This window comes from Heterodontus francisci, chromosome 33, assembly GCF_036365525.1.
Source record: "Heterodontus francisci isolate sHetFra1 chromosome 33, sHetFra1.hap1, whole genome shotgun sequence".
Taxonomy (NCBI): Eukaryota; Metazoa; Chordata; class Chondrichthyes; order Heterodontiformes; family Heterodontidae; genus Heterodontus; species Heterodontus francisci.
The window spans coordinates 44089395-44101635 of record NC_090403.1 but is presented as its reverse complement, the minus strand read 5'-3'; the positions used below and the strand labels follow the sequence as shown (position 1 = coordinate 44101635).

At 41.9% G+C, this 12241-nt stretch overlaps 1 protein-coding gene across 6 annotated transcripts in view; it reads right to left on the bottom strand.

The window, feature by feature from the left end:
- LOC137348151 (signal transducer and activator of transcription 5B-like) overlaps positions 1–12241 on the bottom strand; it is a 218858-nt gene that overhangs the window by 38636 nt on the left and 167981 nt on the right. For all 6 annotated transcript variants that reach the window (XM_068013415.1, XM_068013417.1, XM_068013416.1 and 3 more), the window contains 3 exons: positions 10224–10375; positions 7202–7357; positions 2176–2355 (listed from right to left, as the gene is read on the bottom strand). In XM_068013415.1, coding sequence (XP_067869516.1) covers positions 2176–2355; positions 7202–7357; positions 10224–10375 — 488 coding nt within the window. The remainder of the gene's footprint in view (positions 1–2175; positions 2356–7201; positions 7358–10223; positions 10376–12241) is intronic.

Sequence of the window (12241 nt, the reverse complement as noted above, 5' to 3'; positions counted from 1 at the left end):
CACCATGATATTGAGATAGTTGAGTGGACTGTTGAATATGAAAAGCATCACAAATTCATTACACAGTACACAGCATGAGTGGGTTAGGGTTTCAGTGCTCATGAACAAGAAAACACATGACAAACTAGAGTTAACAATTAGAATGGAGAACATAATGTTAGCCTTTACAGAAATGGAACGTCAATAAATACTCTAGTCTACAATTTTTCAGGAGAATTAATAGAAGGAAAAAAAAAAGAGGGACAGCCATTTAATTAAGGGCACGGTTACAGCTGGAAAATTAGATTATATGGATGGTACTGCTGAGAGAATCTGTCTCGGCTGAGCTAAGAAATAATAAGGGATCTGTTATGCTGGGAGTACACCATCAATCACCAAAAAGTGGAAAAGAAACAAGGAAGAAATTGTAGGCGATTTATAAAGATTTACAGTGGTAACAATTGTAATAACGGTGACTTTAATCCGATACAGACGGAGAACAAGCCATTGTGGTCAAAATGGGGATGTGATTATTAAAATGCATAACTCTTTCCTTAACCAACATGTCACATATCCAATAAGGAAAGACAGCGTGCTTTCTTTTTAAATTCATTCACAGAATGTGAGCGATGCTGGTAAGGCCAGCATTTAATGCCCACCCCTAACTGCCCTTGAGAAGGTGGTGGTAGGCTGCCTTCTAGAGTATAACTAAGCCATTTCAGACAAGAGTCAACCACATGGCTGTGGGTATTGAGTCACATAAAGGCCAGACCAAGCAGGGTCACAAATTTCCTTCCCTCAGGATGTTAGTGAACCATATGGGTGTTTACCACAATCCAGTAGTTTCATAATCACTATTGATACTTTTTATTCCAGATTTTAATGAATTAATTGAATTTAAATTGCCCAGCTCCTGTGGTGGGATTTGAACTCATGACACCAGATCATTAAAACAGTGCAACATCACTTGGGAAATAGTGATCATAACCTAATCGTGTTCATATTGAAGATAAAGAAGTTGACTGGTAGCTGCTAATTTTAACATGAAACAGAGTCAAGGCAAGATTAGTTCAGAAAATGCGAGCTCAAATAAACCAGCAGTGGAAGATGTTTCAATGTACGGCTTACATAATGTACAGGTTAAATACCATCTGAGGGATTAAAGATGGTTACATGCAGAAATTAAGAGAACATCTAGGTATAAGGCACAAAAAGAGTGAGGGGGGAGTTGGGACCATTCAACATGAAGAGGAACATCTTAATCTTGAAAGTGAGGCAATGCATAAGAAATATTTCACCTCTTTTTTAAAGAAGGTGAAACTGAGACTGAAGATGCAGAAGAGCCATTACTGGGTGTAATCAATCAAAAGGAAATTTTATTTGTAAAAAGGTTTATGGGGCTAAAAGTAAAAAAATTACCAGACCTGTATGGCTTTCCACCCAGAATATCAAAGGAGTTTGGAGACGAAATAGCTGAGGCACAACTCATACTTCTTCAGAAATCTTTGGCAAAATGTTACTCTCAATTCAGTAAAAAGGATAGGGATAAACCAGAAACTAATAGCCAATTAATTTTATATAAATTATGGGTAAAATTTCTGAACTCTAAACAGGACCAAGGCTAATTAGGAGCAGGCAGCATGCACTCAAAGGGTAGATTAAGCGCGACTAAAATAAATAATTCTTCCTGAAATTAGAATTTATAGATAAAAAGAATGCAGCGGATGTTGTATATATTTATTTTGATAAGGTGCTACATAATGGACTTCTTACAAAGATGAAGTGAAATGGTAGTAATGGGGACAGAGCTGCATGAATAGAGGGATGACCGAGGAAAAGTACAGAGTAAGAGCAAATTAATCTTTTTCGGGTTGCGTGGCAATCTGCCCTGATGATCTGTCTGGAACTTCTCTATTTTCCCGTTTGCATTAAATGATTTGAATACAGTTTACTGAAACTATATTAGGGGTCATGGCAAATTTAAAGGAAGACTGCAAGAGGAAAGACAAATACAGTTCAATGCAGGGAAATGTGAAACAGTACCAGCATAACCTAAGAGCAAAACTGAAATCTCAGTGCACCGATAAATTGGAAATGAATAGAAAAGGCTCAAAGTAAATCTGAATTCTGGGTTCCATATATGGGGTACTGAATATTAAAACAAAAAAAAATTGACAATTTTAGTAGTTGCCTTACTTTCTAGTATTCTCATTTTTCAGAAGAGCCTTAGCCTGCTGTTCACTGATGATGGTTGCTTTCACTTGGGGTGGGTTCATGTGTACATTCAGCTTTCCTCCTACTAATAAACGTACTGTGGCTGCAAACTTGGTCTGAGTCTTCAAAACCTGAGGGGGTTGTTTCTCAATAATAAAGGTGCTGTATAAAATAAAAAAGAAAAAAATTGTTCAGTACAATCTGTTTTATTTACACACAGTACTTAGGTTAATCTGATTTCATAAACTAAATATAAAATCGTTTATGTCCATGAATCACATATTTTCCTACCATTCTTTTGATATTAGGATATTTAACATTACTAAAAGTAAGAGTAATCATCATATCATAAGGTTATACTAGTAATGCAGAAAAGCAAGAAATGAAATGAAGTAGAACATCTAGATTGGGAGAGGGTTGATTTCAACACGATTAGAAAGGATCTAGCCATGGTAAAATGGAACCAAAGACTGACAGGAAGAGCTGTATTGGAACAATGGGTTATCTTTAAGAAATGCTTCAGGTACAGGCTAGGTATATCCCAAGAGCGAAAGGTAAGGGAACCAAAGAAAATGGCTCCTTGGATGACGAGGAAAATAGAGATGATGATGAAACAAAAAGAGAGTCAGAGAAAAATTACGGCACAGAAAGAGGCCATTCAGCCCATCGTGTCTGCATTGGCTGAAAAAAATGAGCCGCCCATTCTAATCCCACCTTCCAGGAGGGTGTATGATGCATATCAGGTGAATTCTTCAAAAAAAAAACAGGCGATGTAAAATAATTTGAGCGGAGAGGTGAAGAGGAAAGTAAGATTGACAAAGAGAGAACATGAGAATAGAATGGCAGTCAACATAAAAAGGAACCCAAACATCATCTACCGGCATGTAAATAGTAAGTGGGTATTAAGAGGTGGACTGGGGCCTACTAGGGACAAAGAGGATAATGTATGCTTACGGGCACAGGGCAAAGCTAATATACTTAATGAGTACTTTGTATCAGTGTTCACAAAGGAAGTGGAATTTGACAAAATATTGGTAAGCGGAGTAGAGAAGAGACAATGGATAGAGTAAATATTGAGAGGGGTGGGTACTAAAAAGGCTAGCTAGGCTTATGGTAGATAAGTCACCTGGCCCAGATAGCCTGCATCCCAGGTTGCTAAAGGAGGTTGGGGTGGAGATAGCAGAAGGGCTTGCCATAATCTTCCAATTTTCCCTGGATATGGGGGAGGTGCCAGAGGATGAGAGAGTGGCAAATGTGACACCCTTATTCAAGGGTCTAACGACAGTCCTAGCAACTATCGGCCTGTTAGCTCATCAGTGGTGGATCAGGTTTTAGAAACAATAATCAGGAAAAAAAAGTCTAGACGCTTGGAGAGGTTTCAGTTAATTAAGGAGAGCCAGCATGGATTTGAAAAAGGGAGATCATGCTTGACAAATCTAATCGAATTTTTTGATGAAGCAACAGAGAAGGTTGATGAAGGGATTGCGACAGATGTTGTGTATATGGATTTTAAGAAAGCATTTGATAAGGTACCACGTAAAAGGCTGGTTAACAAAACTGATGTTTATGGAATAGGAGGGTCTGTGTCTAATTGGATAAAAACTTGTTTTAAGAACAGGAAACAGTGAGTCGTAGTAAATGGTTCTTTTTCAGACTGGAGGATGGTAGACAGTGGTGTTCCCCAAGGGTCAGTGCTGGGACTACAAGATTTTTGTTTTGCTATATATACATGACTTGGATCTTGGAATACAGCAGTATTTCAAAATTTGCCGATGACACCAAACTTGGAGGTGTGGCAGTGAGCCGCCTGCAACAGGACATAAATAGACTCACAGAATAGGCAGAGAGGTGGCAGATGGAATTTAATACTGACAAGTGTGAGGTGATGCATTTTGGCAGAAGGGATAGGGAGAGGTAATATATACTAATGGCACAGTTCTGAAGAGGGTGCAGGAACAGAGGAACCTGCGGGTGCTTGTACAACAATCTTTGAAAGTGGCAGGACATATTGAGAGAGCGGTTAGTAAAGCATATGGGATCTTGGGCTTTCATATATAGAGGCATAGAGCACACAAGCAGGGAAGTTATGCTGAACCTTTATAAAGCTCTGATTCGGCCCCAACTGGAGTACAGCATCCAGTTTTGGTCATCACACTTTAGAAAGGATGTGAGGGTCCTCGAGAAGGTGCAGAGGAGATTTACCAGGATGGTTCCAGGGATGGGGAATTTTACTTACAAGGTTAGGTTAGAAAAGTGTTCTCCTTCGAACAAAGGAGACTGAGGGGAGAATTAATAGAGATGAACAAGATTATGACAGGCTTAGATAGACAGGGAAAAACTTCCCATTAACTAATGGTACCAGAACTAGAGAACACAGACAGAATGTTGCGGGCAAGAGATGCAGGGGAATATGAGGAAGAAAGTTTTTACACAGCGGGTGATAATGACCTGGAACTCGCTGCCCATAAGGGCGGTGGAAGCAGGGACAATGAAAGACTTCAAATGGAAACTGGACTCCATGGGGCGAATGGCTTTCTTCTGTGCCATAATTAACTCTGACAATCTCCGGCTGTGGAGTAGATTTCTTTCAATATAAATGGGTATGTCAGAATTCAGATTTTAGGATGACTGTTTGATATAAATGAGGATTCTTTTAAATTGAGATACTACCCAGCTTCTGCTTGCCATTTCGCGAGTCATATTAAATGCAAGGATTAGATATTTTGTTATCTGATGCATGAAGCATATATAGCTAAAATATACATGTCAGCAGTATTTACAGTGAATTGTTACATGCAGCTCTATTCAGGTTGCTGACCTTGTGACTAGTGCAGATATTGCATCTGTATTTGTTGCATTGAGCCCCCAGTGAGCTGACATCCGTAACACTTAAAGTAGCCAGAAGCGCTGCAGAAAGAACAGCCAGGCGCTGGCAACACCTATGCAGTCATAATCAGCTGGCCTCCGACACCAGAAACATCAGAGGAATGTATGATGGCATTAAGAGAGCTTTTGGGCCAACCATCAAGAAGATCGCCCCCCTCAAGTCTAAATCAGGGGAAACGATCACTGACCAATGCAAACAAATGGACTGCTGGGTGGAGCACTACCTAGAACTGTACTCCAGGGAAAATGTTGTCACTGATACTGCCCTCAATGCAGCCCAGTCTCTGCCAGTCATGGATGAGCTGGATGAACAGTTAACAAAATCGGAACTTGGTGATGCCATTGATTCTCTAGCCAGTGGAAAAGCCCCTGGAAAGGGCAGCATTACCCCTGAAATAATCAAGAGTGCCAAGCCTGCTATACTCTCAGCACTCCATGAACTGCTTTGTCTGTGCCAGGATGAGGGAGCAGTACCACAGGACATGCACAATGCCAATATCATCACCCTCTATAAGAACAAGGGTGACCGCGGTGACTGCAACAACTACTGTGGAATCTCCCTGCTCAGCATAGTGGGGAAAGTCTTCGCTCGAGTCGCTTTAAACAGTCTCCAGAAGCTGGCTGAGCGTGTCTACCATGAGACACAGTGCGGCTTTTGAGCAGAGAGATTCACCATTGACATGCTGTTCTCCCTTCACCAGCTACAGGAAAAATGATGCGAACAATAGATGCCCCTCTACATTGTTTTCCAAAGCCTTTGACCTCGTCAGCAGACGTGGTCCCCTCAGACTACTAGCAAGGCACAATTCAGCATAAAGATGCCTCATCAGACCCCTTTCCTATCCTGAGTGGTGTGAAACAGGGCTGTGTTCTCGCACCTACACTGTTTGGGATCTTCTTCTCACTGCTGCTCTCATATTCGTTCAAGTCTTCAGAAGAAGGAATTTTCCTCCACACAAGATTAGATGGCAGGTTGTTCAACCTTGCCTGTCTTAGAGCGAAGACCAAAGTACGGAAAGTCCTCATCAGGGAGCTCCTCTTTGCTGACGATGCTGCATTAACATCCCACACTGAACAGTGTCTGCAGAGACTCATCGACAGGATTGTGGCTGCCTGTAATGAATTTGGTTTAACTATCAGCTTCAAGAAAACGATCATCATGGGACAGGACGTCAGAAATGCTCCGTCCATCAATATCGGCGACCACACTCTGGAAGTTGTTCAAGATTTCACCTACCTAGGCTCAACTATCACCAGTAACTTGTCTCTCGATGCAGAAATCAACAAGCGCATGGGAAAGACGTCCGCTGCTATGGCCAGACTGGCCAAGAGGGTGTGGGAAAATTGTGTACTGACAAGGAACACAAAAGTCTGAGTGTTTCAAGCCTGTGTCCTCAGTATCTTGCTCTATGGTAGCGAGGCCTGGACAACGTATGTCAGCCAAGAGTGGCGTCTCAACTCATTCCATCCTCGCTGCCTCCGGAGAATCCTTGGCATCAGGTGGCCGGACTGTATCCCCAACGCAGAAGTCCTCGAGGCGGCCAAGATCCCCAGTATATACACCCTACCGAGCCAGTGGCACTTGAGATGGCTTGGCCATGTGAGCTGCAAGGAAGATGGCAGGATCTCCAAGGACACATTGTACAGCGAGCTCGTCACTGGTCATCCATCGTCCATGTCTCCACTTTAAAGACATCTGCAAACGTGACATGAAGTCCTGTGACATTGACCACAAACCATGGGAGTCAGTTGCCAGTGATCACCAGAGCTGGCGGACAGCCATAAAGGCCGGGCTAAAGAGTGGCGAGTCGAAGAGACTTAGCAGTTGACAGGAAAAAACAGAGGTGCAAGGAGAGAGCCAACTGTGTAACAGCCCTGACAACCAATTTTATCTGCAGCGCCTGTGCAAGAGTTTGTCACTCTAGAATTGGCTTTTATAGCCACTTCAGGAGCTGCTCCACAAACCACTGACCACCTCTAGGCGCTTACCCATTGTCTCTCGAGACAAGGAGGCCAAAGTAGATATTTTGTTATCTGATGCATGAAGCATATATAGCTAAAATGTACATTTCAGCAGTGTTTACAGTGAATTGTTACATGCAGCTCTATTCATGTTGCTGACCTTGTGACTAGTGCAGATATTACATCTGTAATTGTTGCATTGAGCTCTGTAAGTAACTCCTCCACTGGACCTGGGATGGGTAGCTGTTGCCTTTGGTGCTCAGCTCGCCTGATCTGCTGACGATTCTGCCATATTGTCTCTGCTAATTTCTCACACCTACAAGTGTAACAAATTTTCCAATGAACAGAATAGTAAATATAAAGAATAGTTACATACAATTATAAATGTATCATAGATTAACAATTCTAGAACCAAGTAAAGGGCATACAACAATGTTTCAACGCACTTATAACTTTTGCAAAATGAATTTGTTTCCAAAGAATTTGGTACTTGATCAGGGAAACCTTCAGTAGCTAACCAAGTTGGCTTAAGTACAAAGCAAAATCTGAAAATGTGAGTATCCAAGGCTGGTTTCTCAAAATTGTGGCTCTGATTGTTCAACTAAGGACTACATTTACCATCAACATTTTAACAAACACACTATGAAGGCTGTAAAACATCATTTACCTGCAATTAGACCTTTTATTTTGGAACGTTATGCAAATCAGCATCCAAGGATATTCAATAAAGGAATAGTGCTGACTTGAAAACTACTAGTATGGCACCAGAAAGTTCGATGTGTGCCTGCTTTACACTAGTTAGCTGTCCAACATCTGGGAAATGGCAGGGCAGCTGAGACATGTTGTATAGACATTCTGAACCATATGGAAACTCCAGGGCGCTTCGCGTGTCCTGGACAAGCAAATGTGCAAAAGTTGCTTCTGGCTGCTAGAGCTCAGAGTTTCTACACTGGAGGAGCAGTCGGCATGACTATAATGGGAGGCTTAAAGTTTCATGAATTGCATGTTACTGGAGGCCATCAAACCCGCAGCTGCAGAGATCATAAGGAGACAGTGCACGGCCATCCAGCATGGGAGGAAAAGGAGATAGGCAGTGCAGAAATCCTCCAGCAGTGTGGCACTCACACACCAACTTTGAGAGTGACAACTTGGGGAGTGTAGTCTAAAGTAATTCTACAGAACTGTGCAGCAAATGACTGCATGGGAGGTCACAGGAAAGTTAGCAATGCAGTTGTCATAGGGGACTTGGTAGTCCAAGGGGACAGACAGAGGATGCCATATACAACGGGTGCAGAACATTCTGTGGGGAGAGGGGAGAGAAGGGGAACAGCCAGAAGTAATTTTTCACTTTGGAATCGATGACAGAGGAAAGAAAAGGGTTGAGGTCCTGTAGCCAGATTGAAGAACGAGGGAGGAGACTAAATAGCAGCACCTTAAAAGTGATAACCTGTGGAGTATTCCCAGTGCCATGTGTTACTAAGTATAGAAACAACAATATACAGAAAGTTAATTTGTGGCTGAAAAAAATGGTGCAGGAAGGAGGGCTTCAGATGTTAATGAATGCTACTGGGGAGGTTTTAAATTAATTTGGGCAGGACCAGAATGAAATATCACACAGGAGAAACTAGGACGAGAGAAACAGCATTAGATTAAACAGTAGTCCAGAAAGAGAAGGATCAAAGGAAAAATGCAAAGCAGACAGAGGCAGGTTTGAAGTGCATCCGTGTATATGTACTGAGCATGACAAATAAGGCTGGTGAGCCACTGGTACAGGTTGTCAAATGGGGTTATGATACAGTGGCAAATTGAAGACCTGGCTCAAACAAGGTCAGGAATGGGAACGTAACATTCCTGGCTACAAGGTATTCAAGAAAGTGAGGGGAAGAAAATGAGGTGGGGGGTTGCAATATTGATCATAGATACTGTTACATCCCTGGAAAGGGATGATGCTGGAGGGTTCAAAGACAGAATCTATTTGGAGTTAAGGAGAAGAGGAGCAGTTACACTGCTCGGCATCACCAAATACTGGGAAGGAGATGGAGTAACAAATCTACAAGCAAATTTCATAAAGCTTTCAAAATAGCCAGTACAGGTACGATGGGCCAAATGGCTGTTATCTTCTGTGCTAGTTTTTGATTGATTTTTCAGAAATTTGCTTGCAGATGTGCTCCTTCATCTCCTTTCTGAAATGATGAACGACTGAACCGTAGCAAAGTACTTACGGTTACGATACCCAATACTGACAGCTCTCAATCTCAACTATGTTATTGGGGGAAGCTGCCTTGCATACTTGTGGGACTGGATTTTTCTGAATCCACTGCATGGATGGTTGGGGCAGGACTTTCATTTACCATGACCCTGATCTAGTCTCCAGTGCAAGGGATTATTAAGTATGCAGGACAGACTCTTGGTGGGATCTGAACCAGAAGTGAACCCACTGAAAAGTCAGGTGGTAGTTAGACAGGAATGTTAAAGCATCATAAGCATTGAAACCCAGCTCAAATGCAGACACAGGGCCCCATAGATCAGGTCAACGTTCATGTCTCAGCCAAGGTAAAATTTAGGAACCTGAAGGGAGAGAGAAGTGTCTAAAACTCAGCCATTTTCTTTCAAAAGGGGCATTGATGGGCTTTCTGCAGCAACCTCAGAGATTACCTCTGGTCTTCTGCCAGTGTCTGGGGCAACAGTGGTATGGGTAGAAGACAGGGAAATTGAGTGGCTTGCTAGGCCCCAACTGTCATTTACACAAGTGACAGACAGGGAATGAGTCACTGGCAACCTTCCCAGTTGGGGTGGGGTAGAGAATCATGAGTAGAAACATTGTACCCAACTTCCTGTTTTCCAAGTCAGAGTGGTGAACTCAGTGGAAGCATGGTCAAACTTCTCGTAACGAAAGACACATGCCGAAGTGTTTGCCTGGGAACTGAAGTCATATGTTCAAGTTTTTGTCTGAGAAATGACACAAACTCTGGGTTAACCAAAAAGACCAGGATAAACAATGGCATTAAACTTAAAAAGAGGTAGAATTTAAGTTTTAAAAGCATGCTTTGTGTAAAATATCCTGTTCACAGCTACAAGTATGCATCTTATCTGTAACAGTACACATGTTCTCTTGCAGTTCTACTATCTTGAAACATCTTTGTTTGCTGAACCATACTTTACTAAAATGTGAATTTTCTTACCATGACTGAAGCACGTCCAAACTACCTTCTGACTGACCACCATTCCCTGCTAATTGCTGGCGACGTTTCCATTGAATCAATTCATCATCTAAAATAATTGTCTGCAGCTTACGAAGCAACTGTAATGTCTTTTGGTGTTTCTCGGCTAAGTCCTGCAACAAGTACATTGTAGTTCACATTCTTGACAGAAATTACATTGTTGGTGTCTATTTGCCTTTCTGGTTTCTGTTAGAAATGTTCCTTTCTTTTCAGGAGACAATATCCTGAATGATTGAATTTCAATTAGAGGCTGGGTGGGGGGAGGGGAGGTGGAGTCCTTTGCTTTGATGAAAGGGGTCTTCAAAACCAAGCCTACAATGATGAGATGAAAGTTTTCCTTTTTCTGCCAATTAAGAGTTCTACAGATTTACAATGCAAAACTGGCATACAACTTGGCATGCTCACTTGAAACAATGTTGAGTGCTGGGAAATGGAAAATGCACAGTGGTGTACAGCAATGGCTAAAGAGTAAAAGTGTAGTCGAAGAAAAGGTGGGGCTAAGTAGAGACCAAAACTATCATCTTGTGGAGGCAGAGGGCATGGCTGAGGTACCAAATGAGTACTTTGCATCTGTCTTCACAAGAGAAGTTGCTGCTAATGTAGCAGTAATGGAGAAAGCAGTAGCAATATTGGATAGGATAAGAATAGATAAAAAGAATGTACTTAAAAAGTTGGCAGCCCTCAAAATAGAAACGCCACTCAGTCCGGATGGGATACATCCTAGGTTACTGAATTCCAGAAGCTCTGGCTACAATCTTCTAATCTTCCTTATATATGAGGGCGGTGGATAGGAGACTGGAGGATTGCGAATGTTGCACCCCATTTAGAGGAGAGAGGGATAAACCCAGCAGCTACAGGCCAGTGAGCCTAAAATCTGTGGTGGGCGACACAATAATCCAGGACAAAAACTAACCAACATTGGGAAAAGTATGAGCTAATAAATGAAAGTCAGCACGGATTTGCAAAAAGCAAATCCTGTTTGAAGAACGTGATCCACTTCTTTGATGAAGGAAGCATAGGGCTGATGAGGTTAATGATGATGTGGTTGATGTTGTGTATTTTGACTTTCAAAAGTCATTTAACAAAGTACCATATAATAGACTTGTTAGCAAAATTAAAGCCCATAGGATTAAAGGGACAGTGGATATGGATTTAAAATTGGCTCAGGGACAGCAAGCAGAGAGTAGGGTGAACAGATTTTTTCCAAACAGTATACAGTGATCTTCCCCAGCGGGTGGTATTAGGATCACTGCTCTTTTGATTTGCATTAATGACATGGACTTGTACATATAGGGCACAATTTCAAAGCTTGCAGCGAATACAAACCTCGGAAATGTAATAAACAATGAGGATAACAGACTTTAGGACAACAGACAGACTTGGTGAACTGGGCAAACATGCGGCAGATGAAATTTAGAGCAGAGAAGTATGAAGAAATGGCTGACCAACTAAATGTGTACTTTGGTTCTGTCTTCACAAAGGAGGACACAAATATCAAACCAGAAATGTTGGGGACACAGGGCTTAGTGAGAGAGAAGAACTGAAAGTAATCAGTATCAGTAGAGAAATGGTGTTGGGGAAATTGATGGGATTGAAGGCCGTTAAATCCCTAGGGCCTGATGGTGTGCATCCCAGAGTACTTAAGGAAGTGGCCCTAGAAATAGTGGATGCATTGATGATCATCTTCCAAGCTTCTATAAACTCTGGCACAGTTCCTACAGATTGAAGGGTAGCTAATGTAACCCCACTCTTTAAAAAGGGAGCCAGAGAGAAAGCAGGGAATTATAGACCAGTCAGCCTGACGTCAGTAGTGGGGAAAATTCTAGAGTCCATTATCAAAAATTTTATAGCAGAGCACTTAGAGAACAGTGGTAGAATCAGGCAGAGACAGCATAGATTTATGAAAGAGAAATCATGCTTGACAAATCTACTAGAATTCTTCGAGGATCTAACTAGTAGAGTTCATGAGGGGAAGCCAG